This window comes from Lissotriton helveticus, chromosome 4_1 (genome assembly GCF_964261635.1).
Source record: "Lissotriton helveticus chromosome 4_1, aLisHel1.1, whole genome shotgun sequence".
Taxonomy (NCBI): domain Eukaryota; kingdom Metazoa; phylum Chordata; class Amphibia; order Caudata; family Salamandridae; genus Lissotriton; species Lissotriton helveticus.
In genome coordinates, this window is record NC_136063.1 from 932,749,944 (window position 1) to 932,773,769 (window position 23,826).

General features: G+C 50.9%; 1 protein-coding gene across 1 annotated transcript in view; it reads left to right on the plus strand.

Annotated features, from left to right (window-relative positions):
• Nucleotides 1–1,695: 1,695 nt before the first annotated feature.
• LOC144828091 (uncharacterized) overlaps nt 1,696–23,826 on the plus strand; it is a 73,159-nt gene continuing 51,028 nt past the window's right edge. Inside the window, exon 1 of the mRNA XM_078686220.1 lies at nt 1,696–1,896. Coding sequence (XP_078542346.1) covers nt 1,696–1,896 — 201 coding nt within the window. The remainder of the gene's footprint in view (nt 1,897–23,826) is intronic.

A 23,826-nucleotide genomic window follows, 5' to 3' on the forward strand; every position in this document is an offset into this window, starting at 1 on the left:
GAATAGAATGTCCGCCCAAGGCGATGAGCAGCAGGGAGGACCACTGTACGCTTAATTCGATCCAGGAGGCCATTGACGTTCCAAGAAAGGATGTGGAGAGGTCTAGTAAGGATAGAGGTCATCTAAGGGAAGAAACTGTGGAGGGCCAGATAAGAACATGGATCCCTACCCATCCAGGGGTTAACACCTCCCTTCCCCCGGGTCCAGGATCGGAGTTGCGGTATTTGATGGTCAGCCCATCAATCTTGGGAATTGGGGAAAGGAGGTAGGTAACTGCCAGTAGGAACCCCAGTGGCGGCCCGTAGGCGGCCAAAAATAAAAAACTCAGGAAGGACGTGATCTGCATGCTCATTGGGAAGTAATCAGAGTATCGGAAATGGCAAGATGAACTGCAACCAGAGGCCGTAGGCAGCTAAATAAAAGAAACTGTCAAGGGACAACGGTCCCCCGTCCCACCCAACCCCCCCAACTCCCCCACCCTACACTTTTGAAGCGGAAGCATCTGTCGCCCAAAAACCGAATTATTAACTACACCGCAAAAGGTGATATGCTACTCTAAAACGGTTAGCTACAGTCAAGCAGGAACATGGCTGAGTCGGACCCCCCTCCATATGTACGGATACATGCCCACAGTAGGAAGTATGTTTGGACAGCAAGAAACATAAGATGGATCAAGTTTAGGATAACTGTGCAAATGTAGTCCTTGGCTAATTCGGCTATCAGAGCCAAGGGTAAACCCCGGTCACGGGGTCAGGAGTAAGTTCTCCCCTTCAGGTCCAGAGTGGTTGGGCAAAGGCATACCAACAGGAATCCTGATCACACCCCCTCCTCTCACCAGAGCCACGAATTACAGGGCTTCCAGATAGATCCCAGTCCGACATGGCCCGTCGCCGGGTAGCCGCCGGCCCAGGGGCACTGCCCATGTCGATAAGGGAGGACACCACAGCAGGGGAGGAAGCCCTCTGGCTCAGGGTCTGACTCGGGGAGCGCTGGGATTGCGTCCCCGGTGACCGAGAGCTCCGCCCGAGGGGTCCCCGACGTCTGCATCCAGTTTGGCGTCGTTGCACCTTGGGCGCCTCCCGGCCGGATCGGCCAACCGGTTTCAGGACAGGTATCAGGATTGCCCCCGGAAGGAGGGGCCGTTTCTCCGTAAGCCAGGTCCATGCTGCCTGTGGGGTGTCAAAGAAAAAGGTTTTTTCCTGAAAAATCACCTTAAGGCGGCCCGGGAAGAGGAGTCCGTAACGAAGACCCGTGGCACGGAGTTTCTGCTTGACCTCGTCGTAGGACCAGCGCTGTGACTGAACCTCCCTAGAGTAGTCCGGAAAAACCAGGATCCTGGAATTTTGGAAGTGCACTGGACCCTGCATCCTGGCTGCCTCTAGGATCGCGTCCCTGTCCAGGAAGATGGGACGGGCGGGGGCTCCGAGAGGGGGTTTAGGAGCAAGGTAATGGTGGGCTTGCTCTATCGCGAACCAGGGGGAGAATTTCTCCTTGGGGATCCAGGACTTGACCCACGCCTCGATGAAGGTATCAGTGCATCCTTGTTCCACTCCCTCCGGAAAACCCAGGAGACGTAGATTGTTTCTGCAGGCTCTCTTTTCCGCGTCCTCTGCCCTACGGTGTAACTCCCCAGTCTGTACCTGTAGACGCGTCACCTGGGATTTAAGAGCACCCACGTCGTCCTCCACCGTGGAAATGCGGGACTCTGCTTCAGTAATCCGGGCCGTGGCATTACGGAGGGCCTGCGTGATCAACGCCACGTCCACCCGCACTTACCCGATCTTGGCCTCCACTGACACCTGTGATGCACTGATCGCCTGTAGGATAGCGGAAAGGTCTCCCCCGGCTGCTTCAGGCGCCTCCACCGACCTAACCGCCAGGTCCCGATCAGACTTGGTGAACTGGTCCATTGTAGTTTGAGTGGAATTTCCAGGGACCTGAGAGGTGCGGTTTTTGCCCATGCTCCCGGAGGTTCAAGTGTGAGCGGTCGGCCCCTGGCGGAGGGGGGGCACACAGCCGCGCTCCAGCTGTGGTCCCACTGCCAGGTGTGACAGTCGATCTCCCTCCCACTCCACGGATAATGGAAGGCGGGCGTCACAAGGATAATATACCGTGCCAGGTGTCGTCGGCTCCCCAAGTGACTCCAGCAGGCCCAGGGCCTCAGGAGCCCCCCACCGGCTCAAAGAGCTCGAGTCTCAAGGCGAAAGGGGTTCAGGCACCCACGCGCGCCACCCGACTCAGTGGCCGATCTGCCTCCCACCAATCCAGGGCACTCCTCTCAACACACAGGCAGCAAGAAGGCGGGGGGGGCCCATCAGCCCTTAGGTCGAGGCCGGCCAGGAGACCCAGCGGGCCCTCAGAGTCGGCACTCCCCCACCCCAGAACCTCGCTGTACACAGGCAGCCTCCTTCAATGCAGGTCTCGTCATCCGCCGCCCTCCAGCTCCATCGCAGGGGAAGAACGTCCATAGACTCCGCTGACAGCCCCTCCATCGCCCCGCTCCTCCACCCCCTTCAACTCGCAGGACGGCAACGGCCGCGGATCCAAGGCAGGTTGATGGGGGATGGAGGGGCGCCCCAACAGGGGACCACACCAAGGGCGCAATGGGGCCGCACCAGCAGTACAGCGACTTCGGGCCTCAGTGGCAGCCCATTCGGCCCCCCAGCACCACCACACCTCATCCACCACTGCCTCATGCACCAGAGCTCGAAGCAGAACAGCTCGACACAGCCGCCGAAGGGTGCAGGGGGAGAGGAGGCCCACAGCGCGTTCCCCCGCCTACTCACCTCCTCCAGAGCGCCAGCTGGCAGCACCTCCACCGCCTCCTCGCTGGATCCGCGCCGAGGGACAGGCCACAATCCGATCCCGCAGCAGGATGCCGGGTCTACTCCTCAGCCGCCGGTGAGCACAGAGGCGACACCTCTCCTCCGCCGCCCGGGTTCCAGGCGCGCTCCGTTGACGAGTCGCGCCACTCGCTCCGGAGATGATCCACCAACTCCACAGGCTCCAGGACGGGAGGGCACCCCTCAGTCTCCAGCCGCTGCTCGGCCGCACACCACAAGGATAGGTCAGCGCCCGTGGCGGAGTGCAGGTAAGCCGGGCGGGAAGGGGCGGCCAGGCGGGGACCCAGGCCACAGGAGCAGGAGCTACAGGGCCGCCATCTTAGGGTAGAAGAGGCCGTAAGGAGCCGAGAGCCCGCAGGAGATCACAGGCATCAGATCGACCCCGCGAGGGGTCAGAACGCTGCAGGTCGGGTACGGGAATCGTTCCCAGGACTCTGAGGCACCAATGGTCGCCAGCAGTGGGATAAGATGAGGCGGATGACGGAGGGGGTCCGGAGCACTCTTAGAGTGCGACCGCCATCTTGACGCCTCAAGCCACACCCCCTTTCAGATTTATTGCCACTTTATGCAACAAAAGTATTTTGGAGGTTCGCCGTCATCATTGATGAAGACGGACTGCCAAAAAGCGTTTGTTGTGTAAAGTGCAGATAAATATGTAAGAGGATTAAACACTCCCATTAGTACTGGTCTGTTTGAAATTTGAGCCTAGAGATATATGCTAGCCTGCCCACACACGACGGTGCACCCGCTAGTGAGTGCAGAGTAACCCTGGGTGGTGAACTTCGCTCCACTCACGGAGTTTGCGGAGTTTCCTGCACTCTGCGTTAAGCGGAGATCACTGAATTCCGAAAAACTCCACTTTGCGTTCCGTAGCGGAGTTTTTTACCTAGTTTGCGATCTTCAACACCAAGTTGGCTAGCGCGAGCTTGGAAAATCAACATCCTGGCGAGATTTCTCAATGCAGGGAGCATCAGGTTTCTCTTGCAAGTGGTCGTAAATACTCATGACAGCTCGCGTTGAGAAACTGTCTGTTCACGTTGAGAAAGCTGGTGCTCGAGTCAAAATCTACTTGAGCGGCACAAAAGGAATGCAGGGACCGCTTGCACTGTGCATGATGCCATTTGCAATGATTGCACAGTGCGGACAAGCATCCGGCACTGTGAAATCACTGCAAACGGCATTTTTCTATCATACTCCCCCTCTCGCGTTGCTCTGCGTAATGTGGCTGAGATTTGTTTGCAGTTCGCATAGTGCCGTGTAGTGCAACTCCGCAAACTCCGCACAGGGTTAGTGCAGAGGCATTATCCAGGAAATAAAGCAAAGATATATCAAACAATGTTGGTATCAAAAATACTTCATAATAAAAGCAGCATTCCCTGTAAGCGCCAGAAAATAGAGGCCAAAAATTATTACAACATGCAAAAAGTGTGCAAATTGATAGCCACTGTTTTCCAAATGGTTTAAAAAATGTTAAAAAAAGTAGCAATACTCCACAAGAATTGACAACAAATATAACTGGAAATTAGGAAACCCTTCCCATGATGTACATGGTAAATAAACAATGTCTGCTTTTTCATTAAAGTGTACAGAAAAGTGATGCATGGAATGTTTGAATTAATCTCATTCATTGGTAATTACTCGGGCCGCATCCCAATCCATAATTATTTTCCATACCATGCCACTTCAAGTTGGATCCAACCATAAGCAAATCACTCTTGACTCGGCTCCAATGAGAAAAGGCTAAGTTCTCCCTTATCGGAACCAAGTAACCCAGGACTGATTTTGCCCTGGTTAGAGCTCATAAAATAGGTATAGCTTTGTTCCTGTGACACAGGGTATGTCCAGACGTGGTTTCAGTGACACTGTGCCGCTGGAACAAAGCTTTACTTGAATTCGAAAGCTTGTGGGCATTCCCATATTGAGGAACGATGACCTTTTCTGCATTTTACTTAAGGATAATCCTGCTTCTTTTGTTTGTTGGAATTTCCCACACACCAGGATTCTCAAATCATCTTCCAACCTCTCCAGATTCTGTGTGTGTGACATCATCAGACATTGCCAATGAGCAGAAATAGAAACATAACAAACCTATGGTTGCTGATAGTGTCATAAGGGCTCCATTAGTGCTGCCTAGGAAACTGAGACTGAGAGTTCTAGATCTCTGGCGCAGTGGTCACTTTCCTTGGAGACTTGGAAGGAGGCGGTTGGAGCTGTGTTAGCTTGTGAGAGCTGCAATTTCTTTAAACACTGACATTTATTAGTGAGCTTTAATACTGCTACAACTGGTAAGGTCATTTATGTGTTAGAATGCTTGAATGAGGGTCTTATTTAGAGGTTTGTGGGTGGGATACTCAGTCAAAATGTGACAGATACTTCTTCCCCTATGTTACAAGTGCTTTAGATTATAATACACTTGGAATGTGATGGATGGGATATCTGTGATGTTTTGAATCTAAAACATTATGTTAATATTAAACTTAAATAGAATATATACATTGTGCTACCTCCAAAGGCCTGTGTATTTTCAGAATCCATGCGCACTTACATAAACACACACACATACTGGGGACAAATGATGAAACTTTACGTTAAAGTTCAGGGACTAGTGTTTATGCATTAGGGGAATAGATGTGAGGTAATGTGGTTTTAGGTTAGAGGTTTAGGGGATAATAGTTAAGATTTTGAGGTACAGATTTAAGTGTTAAGGGTTTTGGGTATAATGTTAAGGAGTGAAAAGGTTAGGAGTTAGGGTTATGACGGTTATAGGTGCTAGGGTTTAACATTGTGAGACATACGGTATTAGGATTGACACTTTTGGGTGTAGCGTTAATGGATTAGGGGAATAGAGATTAACACATTGAGTATAAGGTATAGGGCTTAAGGGTATGAGTTAAGTATTTCAGGAATCTTTTTAAGGTTATGGTGAAGAGGGTTAAAATTGTGGATTTAGGATTAAAGAAACCCTGCTGTTACATTTCTTTAATAATATAGAGGACCATGTTTTACATATGAGGTATGCTAATGAGTATTTCTAGAAATTATATTAATCTGTATGAAAAATATGCAGGTTTACTTTTCATAGTAACATTACACTCAATTTATTTCAATGGAACACACATGACTTTCCAGACATCTATTTCTCAGTAAACAATATGAATTATCTAGGTACACAAACACATACACTCAAACATGCACCTCTTGAGTATGTAGTTTGATTGTTTTCTATAATAATTCCTATGACAATCATAGATGTCTCTCTGATCCTCTTCTTTTTTAGCTTTAAACTAAGTACCCATAGTATTTTGTTCACTAAGCACAAGTTTAGATGATTTCTCATTTCAAAAAAATATATTATTTATGTTTGCATGTTTAATTTTTTTGTGATTGGTTGTGTTTGCTTGTGTATTTTCAAAACATCTATAAAGGTGGTAATTGAGCTTGAAGTGTTTTCATTGTTTGGGGCTGAAGTCTGTACATATTACGACATACCTAATTCATGGAATTCTTTCATTGTCAAACATTTCCTTAGTGGTTCAGAGTTGATGTTCTGAAGTGAAAACTACTTTTGTTGATTTATTGTCCTCAAAATTTTACAGGCATCTCTAGTTTTTGCTAAGTTATTTTGTTTTCTGGTAAGTTGTGTTTGCTGCTGCACTGTTGGACTGGTATTGTTGTTATTAAACTCTGCTCTTCCTTCTGTCTGTTCATGTGAGTCTTGTGTTTGAGGGCTGTCCGGCTGTACACCTGTGTTATGAACTTGGGTATTGGTAAGGTGTAGGAGAAAAACGTACAGGCTGTGGGGAAAAGAAGAAGGATTATTTGCGTTCTGTTCAAACACTATTTACCATCTAGAGATATCTCATATGTGTTGACATTAAGGCTGGGCTTGTCGACCTATCAATTAGAACAAGCATTTGCAATGCAATAGGTCTCGCATTAGAAAAGTTTGAGCTATTGGTATTGTAAATGACAATTTTTTTATTTATGTTTTGTTTTTGAAAATAGCTAAATTAATAGCTTTGTCATTTACAATGCCAATAGTTATAACTTTTGCAAATGTGACACCTATAGCATTGGTAATGCAATATGTGTTGTATTTACTGACTTACATGTATTGATATTACAAATAACAATGGCTTTAAAAAAAAATCAATAATTAATACTTAAATGAAAGTTATTGTAACTTATAATGGCAATAGCTTAAAGTTTAGTAAATAACTTTTGTGAAGATTATGTTCAGTGCATTTTATTGTGACGAAAATCCAAGAACAGAAGTGAAATATTAACATATTTTTGTTACAATTGTAATAAAGCTTGAAACATTGAGCGAACATATTTGAACCAGGTGTTGTTGAATGGTTGCACAGATTCATGCTGTGGTGGCGCTGTGTGATGTTGTGATGGCGAACGAGTGATGCTGTGGTGTTCAATGATGCTGTAGTAGCGCATAGTGATGTTGTGGTGCCCCTGAGTGATGCGGTGGTGGTGCGGAGTGATGCTGTATGCTATGCTATGTTTTGTTTTGCTATCCAATGTTTTGTTTTGTCATGCTATGCTATGTTTTGCTATCCTATGCTTTGATTTGTTATGCTATGCTATGCTGTGTTTTTTCATGCTATGCTATGTTTTGTTAGGCTATGCTATGTTTTGCTATGCAATGCTTTGTTATGCTATGCTATGTTTTGTGATGCTATGCTATGTTTTGTTGTGTTTTATTACGCTATGCTTTGTTTTGCTATGCTATATTTCGTTATATTATGCTATGCAGTGTTTTTTGTGTTTGGTAAGCTATGTTTTGCTATGCTATTATATGTTTTGTTTTGCTATGCTATGTTTTGTTGTGTTCTGTTAAGCTATGCTATGTTTTGTTGTGTTTTGCTATGTTTTGTTATGCTATGTGTTGTTGTGTTTTGCTATGCTCTGCTTTCTTTTGTTATGCTATGCTATGTTTTGTTGTGTTTTGTTATGTTTTGTTATGCTATGTTGTGTTATGCTATGCTATGTTTTGTTGTGTTTTATTATACTATGCTTTGTTTTGCTATGCTATGTTCTGTTATGCTATGTTATGTTATGCTATGCTATGCTTTGTTATGCTATGTTTTGTTATGCTATGCTAAGCTTTGTTTTGTTATGCTATGCTAGTTGTGTTTTGTTATGCTATGCTATTTTTTGTTGCGTTTTGTTATGCTATGCTATGTTTTGCTATGCTTTGCAATGCTATGTTTTTTTATGTATGCTATGTTTTGTGGTGTTTTGTTATGCTATGGTATGTTTTGTGGTGTTTTGTTATGCTATGGTATGTTTTGTTGTGTTTTGCTATGTTTTGTTGTTATGCTATGTTTTGTTCTGCTATGTTTTGTTGTGTTTTGTTATGCTATGCTATGTTTTGTTATATTATGCTATGTTTTGTTGTGTTTTGCTATGCTATGTTTTGTTATGCTATGTTTTGTTATGCTATGCTATGTTTTGTTGTGTTTTGCTATGCTATGTTTTGTTTTGGTATGCTATGTTTTGTTTTGCTATCCTATGATTTGTTTTGTTATGCTATGTTTTGTATGCTGTGCTGGCGAGGGTGTGTGAGTGTGTGTGAAGGTGAGTGAGGGTGAGGGGGTGTGATGGTGAGGGTGTGTGAGGGTGAGAGGGTGTGAGGGTGAGGGTGTGTGAGAGTGAGGGTGTGTGAGTGAGGGTGTGTGAGGGTGATGGGGTGTGAGGGTGAGGGTGTGAGGGTGAGGGGGTGTAAGGGTGAGGGGTGAGGTTGTGTGAGGGTGTGAGAGTGAGTGAGGGTGTGTGAGGGTGAGAGGGGGTGAGGTGGTGTGAGGATATGTGAGGGTGAGGGGGGTGAGGGTGTGTGAGGGTAAGGGGGTGTGAGGGTGAGTGAGGGGATGTGAGGGTGAGAGGGTGAGGGGTGTGATGGTGAGTGAGTGTGTGTGAGGGTGAGTGAGGGTGTGTGAGGGTGTGTGCAGGTGTGTGAGGGTGTGTGAGGGTGAGAGTGTGTGAGGGTGAGGGGGTGTGAGGGTGAGGGGATGTGAAGGTGAGGGGGTGTGGGGGTGTGAGGGTGAGGGGGTGTGAGGGTGAGGGGGAGTGAGGGTGAGGGGGTGTGAGGGTGAGGGGGTGTGAGGGTTAGGGGGGTGATGGTGAGGGGGTGAGGGGTGAGGGTGTGGGGTTGTGAGGGTAAGGGTGTGGAGTTCTGAGGGTGAGGGGGTGTGAGGGTGTGTGGGTGAGGGTATGAGGGTGAGGGGGTGTGAGGGTGAGGGTGTGAGGGTGAGGGGGTGTGAGGGTGAGGAGGTGTGAGGGTGAGGGAGGGTGAGGGTGACAGGGGTGAGGGGGGGTGCGGGTGAGGGTAAGGATGTGTGAGGGTGAGGGTGTGTGAGCGTGAAAGGGTGTGTAAGTGTGTGTGAGGGTGAGGGTATGAGGGGTGTGAGGGTGTGTGAGGGTGTCAGGGTGAGGAGGTGTGAGGGTGAGGGGGTGAGAGGGTGTGTGAGGGTGAGAGGGTGAGTGAAGGCGTTATAGGGTGAGGGTCTGGAGGTGTGAGGTTGAGGGTGTGTGAGGGTGAGAGGGTGTGTGAGGGTGAGAGTGTGTGTGAGGGTGAGTGAAGGTGAGGGTGTGTGATGGTGAGGGTGTGTGAGGGTGAGGGGTGTGAGGGTGAGGGGGTGTGAGGGTGAGGGAGGGAGAGGGTGACAGGGTGAGGGTGTGTGAGGGTGAGGGTGTATGAGGGTGAGGGGGTGTGAGGGTGAGAAGGGGTGTGAGGGTATGTGAGGGTGTGAGGGTGAGGCAGTGTGAGGATGAGGGGTGTGAGAGTGAGAGGGTGTGTGATGGTGAGAAGGTGTGTGAGGGTGAGAGGGTATGAGGGTGTTTGAGGGTGAGGGTGTGGGTGTGTGAGGGTGAGGGTGTGTGAGGGTGAGGGGGTGTGAGGAAGTGTGAGGGTGAGGGGGTGTGAGGGTGAGGGGGTGTGAGGGTGAGGATGTTAGTTTGTGTGAGGGGATGTGAGGGTGAGGGGATGTGAGGGTGAGGGGGTGTTAGGGTGAGAGGGTGTGTGAGGGTGAGAGGGTGTGTGACGGTGAGGGTGTGTGAGGGTGAGGATGAGGGGGTGTGAGGGTGAGGGGGTGTGAGATTGAGGGGGTATGAGGGTGAGGAGGTGTGTGAGGGTGAGGGGGTGAGGGTGAGGAGGTGTGAGTGTGAGGGGGTGTGAGGGTGAGGGGTTGTGGGGGGTGTGAGGGGGTGAGGGTAAGTGAGGGTGAGAGGGTTAGGGTGAGGGGGTGAGGGGGTGAGAGGGTGAGGGTGAGTCAGGGTGAGTGAGGGTGTGTGAGGGTGGGTGAGGGTGAGTGACGGTATGTGAGGGTGAGAGGGTGTGAGGAGGTGAATGAGGGTGAGGGTGTGAGGGTGAGGGGGTGTGAGGGAGAGGGGGTGTGGGGGTTTGAGGGGGTGAGGGTGAGTGAAGGTGAGAGGGTTGTGAGGGTTAGGGGTGTGTGAGGGTAAGGGTGTGAGGGTGAGGGGGTGTGAGGGTGAGGGGTGTGAGGTTGAGGGAGGGTGAGGGTGACGGGGTCAGGGTGAGGGGGTGTGAGTGTGAGGGGGTGTGAGGGTGAGGGTGTGTGAGGGTGAGGGTGTGTGAGGGTCAGGGGGTGTGGGGGTGAGGGTACGTGAGGGTCTGTGAGGGTGAGAGGGTGTTTGAGGGTGTGTGTGAGGCTGAGGGTGTGTGAGGGTGAGTGTGTGTGAGGGTGTGAGGGTGATGGGGTGTGAGGGTGAGAGGGTGTGTGAGGGTGAGATGGTGTGTGAGAAGGTGTGTGAGGGTCATAAGGTGTGTGAGGGTGAGAGGGTGAGTGAGGGTATGTGAGGGTGAGGGTTTGGGGGTAAGAGGGTGAGGGGGTGTAAGGGGATGTGGGGGTGAGTGGGTGTGTGATGGTGAGAGGGTGTGTGAGGGTGAGTGAAGGTGAGGGTGTGTTAGGGAGAGGGTGTGTGAGGGTGAAGGTGTGTGAAGGGGTGTGAAGGTGAGGGTGAGGGTGTGTGAGGGTGAGGGTGAGGGGGTGTGAGGGTGAGGGTGTGTGGGTGTGTGAGGGGGCGAGTGAGGGTGAGAGGATTGTGAGGGTGAGGTGGGTGAGGGTGTGAGGGGGTGAGGGTATGATGGTGAGTGAGCATGAGTGAGGGTGTGTGAGGGTGAGGGAGTGTGAGGGTGAGGGTGTGAGGGTGAGGGGGTGTGAGGGTGAGGGGTTGTGAGGGTGAAAGGGTGTGTGAGGGTGAGCGGGTGTGTGAGGGTGAGAGGGTGAGTGGGGTGAGGGTGTGTGAGGGAGAGGGTGTGTCAGGGTGAGGGTGTGTGAAGGGGTGTGAGGATGAGGGTGAGGGGGTGTGAGGGTGAGGGTGAGGGGGTGTGAGGGTGAGGGTGAGGGGGTGTGAGGGTGAGGGGGTGTGGGGGTGTGAGGGGTTGAGTGAGGGTGTGAGGGTTGTGAGGGTGAGGTGGGTGAGAGTGTGAGGGGGTGAGGGTAGATGGTGAGTGAGCATGAGTGAGGGTGTGTGAGGGAGTGTGAGGGTGAGGGTGTGAGGGTGAGGGGGTGTGAGGTTGAGGGGTTGTGAGGGTGAAAGGGTGTGTGAGGGTGAGCTGGTGTGTGAGGGTGAGAGGGTGAGTGAGGGTGTGTGAGGGTGAGGGTGTGGGGGTGTGAGGGTGAAGGTGAGGGGGTGTGAGCATGAGGGGGTGAGAGGGTGTGTGAGGGTGAGAGGGTGTGTGAGGGTGAGAGGGTGAGTGAGGGTGAGGGTTTGAGGGTGTGAGGGTGAGTGAGGATGAGAGGGTTGTGAGGGTGAGGGGACAGGGTATTTAATTTAATTTAAAGGAGTTTGTAAAGCGCCTGGTGACGCCTCCCGGCGTGTCCCCGCGCTGTGGAGAGAGCATATTAGAAGGAAAGAGAGAGCACAATCACAAAGTAAAGAGGCAAGTTTTCAACTTCTTTCTAAAAGAGGACTCATTAATCTCTAGCCTGGTATCCAGAGGCAGGAGGTTCCAGTGCCTAGCCGCTAAAGTGCGGAATGATCTACCTCCCATTCTAGCTTTTTTGGGGCAGGCAGTTCTGAGCAGACCTATTCCTTTGGATCTGAGTGGTCTGTTGGGTTCATACAAGGATGCCAGATCCGACATATAGGCCGGTGCTCTGTGATGGATTATCCTATGAGGGTGTGAGGGTGTGAGGGTGTGTGAGGGTGAGGGGGTGTGAGGGTGAGGGGGTGAGGGGGTGTGAGGGTGAGGGGGTGTGTGAGGGTGAGAGGGTGAGTGAGGCTATGTGAGGGTGAGGGTGTGTGGGTGTGAGGGCGAGGGTGTGTGAGGGTGAGGGTGTGTGGGAGGGTGAGAGAGTGAGTGAGGGTGAGGGAGTGTGAGGGTGAAGTTGAAGGGGTTTGAGGGTGAGGGTGTGAGGGAGGGTGAGGGGATGTGAGGGTGAAGGGATGTGAGGGTGAGGGGATGTGAGGGTGAGGGGGTATAAGGGTGAAAGGGTGTGTGTGGGTGAGAGGGTGTGTGAGGGTGAGAGGGTGAGTGGGGGTGAGAGAGTGTGTAAGGGTGAGGGTGTGTGAGAGTGAGGGTGTGTGAGGGTGAGGGAGTGTGAGGGGGTGTGAGGGTGAGGGGGTTCGAGGGTGAGGGGGTGTAAGGGGGTGTGACAGGGTGAGGGGGTGTGAGGGGGTGTAGGTGAGGGGGTGTGAGGGGGTGTGGGGGGGTGAGGGTGTGTGAGAGTGAGGGTGGGGGTGTGTGAGAGTGAGGGTGTGTGTGAGGGTGAGAGGTGTGAGGGTGTGGGAGTGTGGGGGTGTGAGGGGGAGTGAGGGTGAGGGGGTGTGAGGTGGAGGGTGTGGGGTTGTGAGGGGAGGGTGTGAGGGTGAGTGGCTGTGAGGGTGAGGGGGTGAGGGGGTGTGAGGGTGAGGGTGTATGAAGGTGAGGGAGGGTGAGGGTGACAGGGTGAGGGTGTTTGAGGGTGAATCAGTGTGAGGGTGAGGGGGTGTGAGGGGGTGCGGGTTTGTGACAGGGTGTGTGAGGGTGAGGGTGTGAGGGTGTGTGAGGGTGTGAGGGTGAGGGTGTGTGAGGGTGAGGGTGTGTGAGGGTGAGAGGGTGTGTGAGGGCTAGAGGGTGTGTGAGGGTGAGAGGGGGAGTGAGGGTGAGAGGGGGAGTAAGGGTGTGTGAGGGTGAGGGTGTGGGGGTATGATGGTGAGGTGGTGTGAGGGTGAGGGGGAGAGGGTGTGTGAGGGTAAGATGGTGTGTGAGGGTGAGAAGGTATGTGAGGGTGAAAGGGTGAGTAAGGGTGAGGGTGTGAGGGTGTGTGAGGGTGAGGGTGTGTGAGGGTGTTTGAGGGTGAGGGTGTGAGGGAGTGTGAGGGGATGTGAGGGTGAGGGGATGTGAGGGTGAGGGAGTGTGAGAGTGAGAGGGTGTGTGATGGTGAGATGGTGTGTGAGGGTGAGAGGGCATGTGAGGGTGAGAGGGTGAGTGAGGGTGTGGGTGTGTGAGGGTGAGCGTGTTTGAGGGTATGTGAGGGTGAGGGTGTGTGATGGTGAGGATGAGGGGATGTGGGGGTGAGGGGGTGTGAGAGTGAGGGGGTGTGATGGTGAGGAGGTATGTGAGGGGTTGAGGGTGAGCGGGTGTGAGGGTGAGGGTGTGTTGGGGGTGTGAGCGGGTGAGAGTGAGTGAGGGTGAGAGGGTTGTGAGGGTGAGGGAGGTGAGGGTGTGAGGGTGAGTGAGGGTGAGTGAGGGTGAGTGAGGGTGTGCGCGGATGGGTGAGGGTGTGACAGTGTGTGAGTGTTTGTGAGGGTGAGAGGGTGTGAGGGTGTGTGAGGGTGTGGGGGTGTGAGGGTGAGGGGGTGTGAGGGTGAGAGGGGGTGTGAGGGTGAGAGGGTGTGTGAGGGTGAGTGAGGCTGTGGGGTGTGAGGGTGAGGGTGAGGGGTGTGAGGGTGAGGGGGTGTGAGGGTGAGAGGGTGTGTGAGGGTGAGAGGGTGCATGAGGGTGAGAGGGTGAGTGAAGGTGAGGGTGTGTGAGGTCGTGGGGGCGTGAGGGTGTGTGAAGGGGTGTGAGGGTGAGGGAGTGTGAGGGTGAGGGAAGGTGAGGAGATGTTAGAGGATGTGAGGGGGTGCGGGTGAGGGGGTAAGAGGGTGTGTGAGGGTGAGAGGGTGTTTGAGGGTGAGAGGGTATGTGGGCGTGAGAGGGTGTGTGAGGGTGAGGGTGTGTGAGGGTGAGGGTGTGTGAGGGTGAGGATGAGGGGGTGAGGATGAGGGGGGTGAGAGGGAGGGGGTGTGAGGCTGAGGTGGTGTGTGAGGGTGAGGGTGTGAGGGTGAGGGGGTGTGAGGGAGAGGGTGAGGGGGAGGGTGAGGGGGTGTGAGGGTGAGGGTGTGTTGAGGTGTGAGGGGGTGAGGGTTATGAGGGTGAGGGTGTGAGGGTAAGTGAGGGTCAGTGAGGATGTGTGAGGGTGGGTGAGGGTGATTGACTGTGTGTGAGGGTGTGTGAGGGTGAGAGGGGGTGTGAGGGTGAGAGGGTGTGTGAGGGTGAGTGAGGCTGTGGGGTGTGAGGGTGAGGGTGAGGGGTGTGAGGGTGAGGGGGTGTGAGGGTGAGAGGGTGTGTGAGGGTGAGAGGGTGCATGAGGGTGAGAGGGTGAGTGAAGGTGAGGGTGTGTGAGGTTGTGGGGGCGTGAGGGTGTGTGAGGGTGAGGGAAGGTGAGGAGATGTTAGAGGATGTGAGGGGGTGCGGGTGAGGGGGTAAGAGGGTGTGTGAGGGTGAGAGGGTGTTTGAGGGTGAGAGGGTATGTGGGCGTGAGAGGGTGTGTGAGGGTGAGGTTGTGTGAGGGTGAGGGTGTGTGAGGGTGAGGATGAGGGGGGGTGAGGATGAGGGGGGGTGAGAGGGAGGGGGTGTGAGGCTGAGGTGGTGTGTGAGGGTGAGGGTGTGAGGGTGAGGGGGTGTGAGGGAGAGGGTGAGGGTGAGGGTGAGGGTGTGTGAGGGTGAGGGTGTGTTGAGGTGTGAGGGGGTGAGGGTGAGAGGGTTATGAGGGTGAGGGTGTGAGGGTAAGTGAGGGTCAGTGAGGGTGTGTGAGGGTGGGTGAGGGTGATTGACTGTGTGTGAGGGTGTGTGAGGGTGAGAGGGTGTGAGGGTGTGTGAAGGTGTGGGGGTGTGAGGGGGTGAGGGTGAGGAGGTGCATGAGGGTGAGGGGGTGAGCGTGAGGGGGTGTGAGGGTGAGGGAGTGTGAGTGTGAGGGTGTGTAGGGGTGTGAGGGGTGAGGGTGAGTGAGGGTGAGAGGGTATGTGAGGGTGAGGGTGTGTGATGGTGAGGATGAGGGGATGTGGGGGTGAGGGGGTGTGAGAGTGAGGGGGTGTGATGGTGAGGAGGTATGTGAGGGGTTGAGGGTGAGCGGGTGTGAGGGTGAGGGTGTGTTGGGGGTGTGAGCGGGTGAGAGTGAGTGAGGGTGAGAGGGTTGTGAGGGTGAGGGAGGTGAGGGTGTGAGGGTGAGTGAGGGTGAGTGAGGGTGAGTGAGGGTGTGCGAGGATGGGTGAGGGTGTGACAGTGTGTGAGTGTTTGTGAGAGGGTGTGAGGGTGTGTGAGGGTGTGGGGGTGTGAGGGTGAGGGGTGTGAGGGTGAGAGGGGGTGTGAGGGTGAGAGGGTGTGTGAGGGTGAGTGAGGCTGTGGTGTGTGAGGGTGAGGGTGAGGGGTGTGAGGGTGAGGGGGTGTGAGGGTGTGAGGGTGTGTGAGGGTGAGAGGGTGCATGAGGGTGAGAGGGTGAGTGAAGGTGAGGGTGTGTGAGGTCATGGGGGCGTGAGGGTGTGTGAAGGGGTGTGAGGGTGAGGGAGTGTGAGGGTGAGGGAAGGTGAGGAGATGTTAGAGGATGTGAGGGGGTGCGGGTGAGGGGGTAAGAGGGTGTGTGAGGGTGAGACGGTGTTTGAGGGTGAGAGGGTATGTGGGCGTGAGAGGGTGTGTGAGGGTGAGGGTGTGTGAGGGTGAGGGTGTGTGAGGGTGAGGATGAGGGGGGTGAGGATGAGGGGGGTGAGAGGGAGGGGGTGTGAGGCTGAGGTGGTGTGTGAGGGTGAGGGTGTGAGGGTGAGGGGGTGTGAGGGAGAGGGTGAGGGGGAGGGGGAGGGGGTGTGAGGGTGAGGGTGTGTTGAGGTGTGAGGGGGTGAGGGTTATGAGGGTGAGGGTGTGAGGGTAAGTGAGGGTCAGTGAGGATGTGTGAGGGTGGGTGAGGGTGATTGACTGTGTGTGAGGGTGTGTGAGGGTGAGAGGGGGTGTGAGGGTGAGAGGGTGTGTGAGGGTGAGTGAGGCTGTGGGGTGTGAGGGTGAGGGTGAGGGGTGTGAGGGTGAGGGGGTGTGAGGGTGAGAGGGTGTGTGAGGGTGAGAGGGTGCATGAGGGTGAGAGGGTGAGTGAAGGTGAGGGTGTGTGAGGTCGTGGGGGCGTGAGGGTGTGTGAGGGTGAGGGAAGGTGAGGAGATGTTAGAGGATGTGAGGGGGTGCGGGTGAGGGGGTAAAAGGGTGTGTGAGGGTGAGAGGGTGTTTGAGGGTGAGAGGGTATGTGGGCGTGAGAGGGTGTGTGAGGGTGAGGGTGTGTGAGGGTGAGGGTGTGTGAGGGTGAGGATGAGGGGGGGTGAGGATGAGGGGGGGTGAGAGGGAGGGGGTGTGAGGCTGAGGTGGTGTGTGAGGGTGAGGGTGTGAGGGTGAGGGGGTGTGAGGGAGAGGGTGAGGGTGAGGGTGAGGGTGTGTGAGGGTGAGGGTGTGTTGAGGTGTGAGGGGGTGAGGGTGAGAGGGTTATGAGGGTGAGGGTGTGAGGGTCAGTGAGGGTGTGTGAGGGTGGGTGAGGGTGATTGACTGTGTGTGAGGGTGTGTGAGGGTGAGAGGGTGTGAGGGTGTGTGAAGGTGTGGGGGTGTGAGGGGCTGAGGGTGAGGAGGTGCATGAGGGTGAGGGGGTGAGCATGAGGGGGTGTGAGGGTGAGGGAGTGTGAGTGTGAGGGTGTGTAGGGGTGTGAGGGGTGAGGGTGAGTGAGGGTGAGAGGGTTGTGAGGGTGAGGGTGTGAGTGGGTGAGGGTGTAAGGGTGAGTGAGGGTGTGTGAGGGTGGGTGAGGGTGAGTGACGGTGTGTGAGTGTGTGTGAGGGTGAGAGGGTGTGAGGGTCCGTAGTAAATGGTGGCAGGGCAGACGTCATAAGACAGAGAGAAGAGACTGCGTGGTGACTGTGTTGGTCAGTTTCAGAATCAGGAGGGGCAGAGTCAGCACAGTCTGCGAGGGATCAACGTGTCTAGAAGCAAAGCATAGTGGATGTAGCATTGCAGCTAGCAAGTCGAGTGTTTTCAAGCTGAGTGTCCCTAGAGAGATGGCAATACAGCAACAGCATTTGAAGAGCAAGGCTACTGTAAACAAGCATGGTAGGCTTTCACTTTCGTCCAGGTAAAAAACCGAGAAAGGTGCAGAGAACGCCAAACAAAACACTGCTTCCCCGCGAAATGGATGCAAAGACAAAACAAGAAAAGCGGACATCAAAGGAAGGGTCGGAAGGAACGAGCATATGGGGTGTGAGCGATAACCAAAGTTAATTGTTGTGAGAGGGGAAGCAGGAAGTGAAGCAGAGCGCGCACTGGCGAAAGTAGTCTGCTGCTTTCAAGTCCGATGCCAGATGTCAGCTTTGCGCTTGAATGCCACACATGCCCTGCTGGCCATAAGCCACATTCCAAAGGTCTTTGGGAGCATTTTCTGGTGCCCCTTACTAAATATCTTGCCAACAAGCATTGCTAAATCAATGCCTGAGGCTCAACCTAAAAAGGTGAGATACCCATGAGGTATATTTGCATATAATCAATGTCAGTGGTGATGGTTTCAATATATCTTGGTCTGCCTTACAACCTGCAGAAATATTACTATTTAGTTGGCTGGCAATATGAGTTCTAAATGTTAAAAGCAGCAACAGAATGAGTTGGTGTTCGACCTGGCCCTCTAAGCCAGGTCACCCCAGATGTTTGCCTTCCTTCGCTGTACACAGCTATGTTGGCTTTTAGGACTCTGTGCACATTTCTCCTGCTAATCACTGGTAAACTGAGTTTGCTTTCCCTTTAAAACAGGGTAAAATTGGCCTACACCTGACTGGTACATTTAATTTACTTGTAAAACCCTAGTACATGGTACTAAATGTACCCACTGCCTGTAAATTAAATGCTACTAGTGGCCTGTAGCACTCATTGTGCCCCCTCACCCCCACTAAGGTAGCACTGCAAAACATATCTTACGTCTGCCACTAAATCTGTAGTATAATTTTTAACTAAACTGCCATTCCAACCAGGCACAATAAGCCTTTTGCTAGGCCTAAGCATTCCTGTTTAATACTTATAAGTCACCCCTAAGGCAAGCCCTAATGGTGCATAGGGCAGAGTGCAATTTATTTAAAAAGTAGCAATGGTTTACTTCAGTTTTACATGCCCTGACAATGTGAATATCTTAAATGCATGACTCACTGCCTCCCCTTTGTTACCCTAAACAGTTTTGAGCCAAATATAGGAAAGAGTGAAGTTTAGACAAAGGGGACATCCCTCACCTGCAGACTGGCACTGAAAATGTAAGTGGTACCTTCAAAACCTCTCATCAGAACCCTCCTTGACCTATGGAAGATTAAGAAGAAGAACTGCCCTGCTATTTGAAGATGGAAGATTGGACCTGCTTGACTTGAGCTCAGGCTCCATGGAAATGACTCCAAGAGTTAGTTGACTGACCTCCTGTTTGAGCTACAGGAACAAGGCAACCTTCCAGGGGCCTCCCTGCAACTGCAAAGCTGATCAGCACCAACTGGGCCTGCCTGAGCCCTACTGCCGGCCTCTGCTGGAGTGAACTCTGATCCCTAATAGGTTCCCATCCAAGTCATGGACCCTTGGCTAGCATCAGAGTGTTCCCTCCTTATCTGAAACCACAAGTCCTAAGTCCCAGGTGAAGATTCTGAAGTTTTTGCCCACTCTGCGACTTTGAATGGACTCCTCATGTCACACGACAACCATCTGCAATGCCTGCCAACTTGAATCTCCTGCGACGACTTTCTCTTCATGTCCGCTCCTAGATCCAGCACCACGCAAAGTAACGATGGATGGAATGCTGAATGAATCAAACATTGACCCCCCACTCAAGAGATCTGGGTTAAATTCATCGTTATTTTGCTCCCCATGCCATCCCAGTTTAGACACAGCGATATGCCAAACAGTCTTGACCCTGCTTTTCATGGGAACAGTCCTGTCGAATGGCCAAGCCAGGCCATCCTTGTAGTAGAAACAAGCATCCTAGTATCTGCTTAGGGAGATATCACCCCTCGTCAGCCAGGCTAGCTTCAATCCAATGGCACAGTGTGCAAGGGACCCATGCCTGGGCATACCCATCCTACTTATGGAGAAAAGTGCTATGCAAACAAATGATGGCTGGAAGGCTGAATTAATCTAAATCCATTGCTCCTTTGCTCACCATGCCACCTCAGCTAAGACCCAGCCATATACAAATCAGTCTTGATCCTGCTCCTCATGGAAACAGTCCAGCCTGAACTTCCTAAATTTAGTGCAATTACGTTCAGGAGTTCAGGCTGTAGCCTTGTCTAAAGTTTCCTATGGAAATGAACATGGAGAAAATGGATTTTGGGACCCTCCTTTTTTCTCGGCCCCCACTTGACGATTCACCCCAAACCTTTCAAGACAGTAGCTGAATGGAGCACCTCATTAGTTTTGAAAAATTTGCGAACATTTATCAAAGGGCCCCAAAGATATTGTAAAAAAAACCCTATTTTTTTAGCCCCAGCATGCCTGGTTGGTTTGAGGGCAGGACACAATGAACATCGTTAGGCTGAGGAGGGGCGAGAGACCACCTGATGGGGAGTGGCCACGATATTTAAATCTGTGCGTTTGGCCCCCCTGGAAGAAGGAGCCCTTAAAACCTGCACTGATGAAGCCATTTGAAGGCTGAAACGCATCTGCCTAAGCGTTTCATGGACCTCAGATACTTGTGCAAAACAAGAGCTATTAAAGCCTTTTTAATCCCCGGAGCTGAGTCGTCCCTTTTTCCCTACCTGGGAGAAAGTTTTGGTGTCTATGTTTCGCCAAGAAGCAGGCGCTGGTTGACGACCGCCCTCTCGGTCTGGAGCAACGCTGAGAGCCTGTGATTTCTGGTAGCTGCATGAAACTGCAACGCGTCGCCCCCCATACTTTGGGGGAGAGGAGGCAACACTGTTTGCCTGAGAAGGAGACATAGGAAGGCAAAATCATTCCAAGTACATCTGGCAGCGTTGAGATCCTTAGCCAACCAGTTGGGACTTCACATGTTGTTAGGAGATGCTCAGTCACTGAATGGGCTCCCTCTGAGGACTCCCAGCCCCAGCATGCATCTGCCTGGTTGGTTTGAGTGCAGGACACCTGAACATCGTTGGGCTGAGGATGTGGGAGAGACCAACTGATGGGGAGTGGCCATGATATTTAAATCAGTGTGTTTGGCCCCCTGGAAGAAGGAGCCATTGAAACCGGCACTGATGAAGCCATTTGAAGGGCTGAAACGCGTCTCCCTAAGCGTTTCATGGACCTCGCTTGCACAAAACAAGAGCTATTAAAGCCTTTTTAATCCCGGAGCTGTGTCTTCCCTTTTTCCCTACCTGAGAGAAAGTTTTGGTGCAATGCAAGCAGGCGATGGCTGACGACCTCCCTCTCAGTCTGGAGCAATTCTGAGATCCTGTGAACTCTGGTAGCTGCATGAAATTGCAACGCGTGGCCCCCCATTGCCTGAAAAGGGGGCATAGGAAGGCATAATCATTCCAGGTACCTCTGGCGGCTTTAGGATCCCTAGCCAACCAGTTGGGACTTCACATGTTGTTAGGAGATGCCCCGTCACTGAAAGGGCTTCCTCTGAGTACTCCCAGCCCCAGCATGCATCTGCCTGGTTGGTTTGAGCGCAGGATACCTGAACATCGTTGGGCTGAGGAGGGGCGAGAGACCATCTGGTGGGGAGTGGCCACAATATTTAAATCTGTGCGTTTGGCCCCCCTGGAAGAAGGAGCCATTGAAACCAGCACTGATGAAGCCATGTGTAGGCTGAAACGCCTCTTCCTATACATTTCTTGAACCTCACTTTTCCTGCACTCCGCCTTAAGCGGAGATCACTGAGTTCCAAAAAACTCCACTTCGCATTGTGTAGCAGAGTTTTTTACCTCGTTAGCGATCGTCAACATCAAGTTGGCGAGCGCGAGCTTGGAAAATCAACATCCCGGCAAGATTTCTCAATGCAGGGGGCAACAGGTTTCTCTTGCAAGTGGTCGCGAATGCTTGTGACAGCACGCGTTGAGAAACTGCCCGTTCCCGTTAAGAAAGCTGGCACTCGAGTAAAAATCTACTTGAGCGGCACAAAAGGAAAGCAGGGTCCACTTGCACTGTGCATGGTGCCGTTCGCAATGATTGCACAGTGCGGACAAGCATCCGGCACTGTCCAATCACTGCAAACAGCATTTTCCTATTATACTCCGCCACTTGCATAGCTCTGCATAGCGCGGCGGAGATTTGTTTGCAGTTTGCATAGTGCCGCATAGTGCAACTCCGCAAACTCCGTCCAGGTTTAGTGCAGAGGCATTAGGCAGGAAATAAAGCAAAGATATATCAAACAATGTTGCTATCATAATACTTCATAATAAAAGCAACAGAAAATAGTGGCCAAAAATTATTACACCATGCAAAAAGTGTGCAAATTGCACACTGCACGCTTGGTTATTACAACCATTTTCAAATGGTTTAAAACATTGAAAAAAATAGCAATACTCCACAAGAATTGACAACAAATATAACTGTAAATTAGGAAACCCTTCCCATGATGTACATGCTTAATAAACATTGTATGCTTTTTCATTAAAGTGTACAGAAAAGTGATGCATGGATTGTTTCAATTAATCTCATTCATTGGTAATTACTTGGGCCGCATCCCAATCCATCATTATTTTCCATACCATGCCACTTAAGTTTGGATCCAACCATATGCAAATCACTCTTGACTCTGCTCCAATGAGAACAAGCTAAGTTCTCCCGGAACCAAGCAACCCAGGAGTGGTTTTACCCTGGTTAGGGCTCCTCAAAAAGTATAGCTTTGTTCCTGTGACACAGGGTATGTCCAGACGTGGTTTCAGTGACACTGTGCCACTGGAACAAAGCTTACCTGAATTCGAAATCTTGTGGGCTTTCCCATATTGAGGAATGATGACCTTTCTGCATTTTAAATAAGGATAATCCTGCTTCTTTTGTTTGTTGGAATTTCCCACACACCAGGATTCTCAATTCATCTTCCAACCTCTCCAGATTCTATGTGTGTGACATCATCAGACATTGCCAAGGAGCACAAATAGAAACATAACAAGCAGATGGTTGCTGATAGTGTCATAAGGGCTAAGAGTTCTAGATCTCTGGTGCAGTGGTCACTTTCCTTGGAGACTTGGAAGGAGGCAGTTGGAGCTGTATAAGCTTGTGAGAGCTGCAATTTCTTTAAAAACTGACATTTATTTGTGAGCTTGAATACTACTACAACTGGTAAGGTCATTTATGTGTTAGAATGCTTGACTGAGGGTCTTATTTAGAGGTTTGTGGATGGGATACTCAGTCAAAATGTGACAGATACTTCTTCCCTTATGTTACAAGTGCTTTAGGCTTTAGGTTATAATACACTTGGAATTTGATGGATGGGATATCTGTGATGTTTTGAATCTAAAACATTATGTTAATATTAAACTTAAATAGAATATAGACATTGTTCTACCTCCAAAGGCCTGTGTATTTAAAGAATCCATGTGCACTTACATAAACACACACACATACTGGGGACAAATGATGAAACTTTATGTTAAAGTTCAGGGACTAGTGTTTATGCATTAGGGGAATAGATGTGAGGTAATGTGGTTTTAGGTTAGAGGTTTAGGGTATAATAGTTAAGATTTTGAGTTACAGATTTAAGTGTTAAGGGTTTTGGGTATAATGTTAAGGAGTGAAAAGGTTAGGAGTGAGGGTTATGACGGTTATAGGTGCTAGGGTTTAATATTGTGGGATATACGGTATTAGGATTAGCACTTTTGGGTATAGGGTTAATGGATTAAGGGAACAGAGATTAACACATTGAGTATAAGGTATAGGGCCTAAGGGTATGGCTTAAGTATTTCAGGAATCTTCTTAAGGTTATGGTGAAGAGGGTTAAAAGTATAGGTTTAGGATTAAAGAAACCCTGATATTACATCTCTTTAATAATATAGAGGAACATGTTTTACATATGAGTTATGCTAATGAGTATTTTGTTAAATTGTATTAATCTGTATGAAAAATATGCAGGTTTACTTTTCATACTAACATTGCACTCAATTTATTTCAATGGAACACACATGACTTTCCAGCCATCTATTTCTCAGTAAACAACATGAATTATCTAGGTACACAAACACATACACTCAAACACACACCTCTTGAGTATGTAGTTTTATTGTTATCTATAATAGTTCCTACGACAATCATAGATGTCTCTCTGATCCTCTTCTTTCTTAGCTTTAAACTAAGTACCCATAGAATTTTGTTCACTAAGCACCAGTTTAGATGATTTCTCATTTCAAAAAAAGATTATTATTTATGTTTACATGTTTAAATTGTTTATGATTGGTTGTGTTTTCTTGTATATTTTCAAAACATCTATAAATGTGGTAATTAAGCGTGAAGTGTTTTAATTGAGTGCTCAGCAAACAAATGATGGACGGAGAGCTGAATGAATCAAACATTCACTCCCAGTCAAGATAACCAGCACCAGCACAGTAGACTGCAATGACTGCCAAAGAGAAGCTCTAGCAACATCAATAGATTTGGTATTTGTCTTGCGTTGTGTTATCACTTTATTACTTTGTTTGCGTGCTGCATAAGTACTATGCGCATTAACCCTATCTTAAGCATAAGTGATCTTGTGCCAAGGCACCAGAGGGTAAGCACAGGTTTACTTAGTGACTTTTGTGGTTAACCAGACAAGGGTTATGTTTATT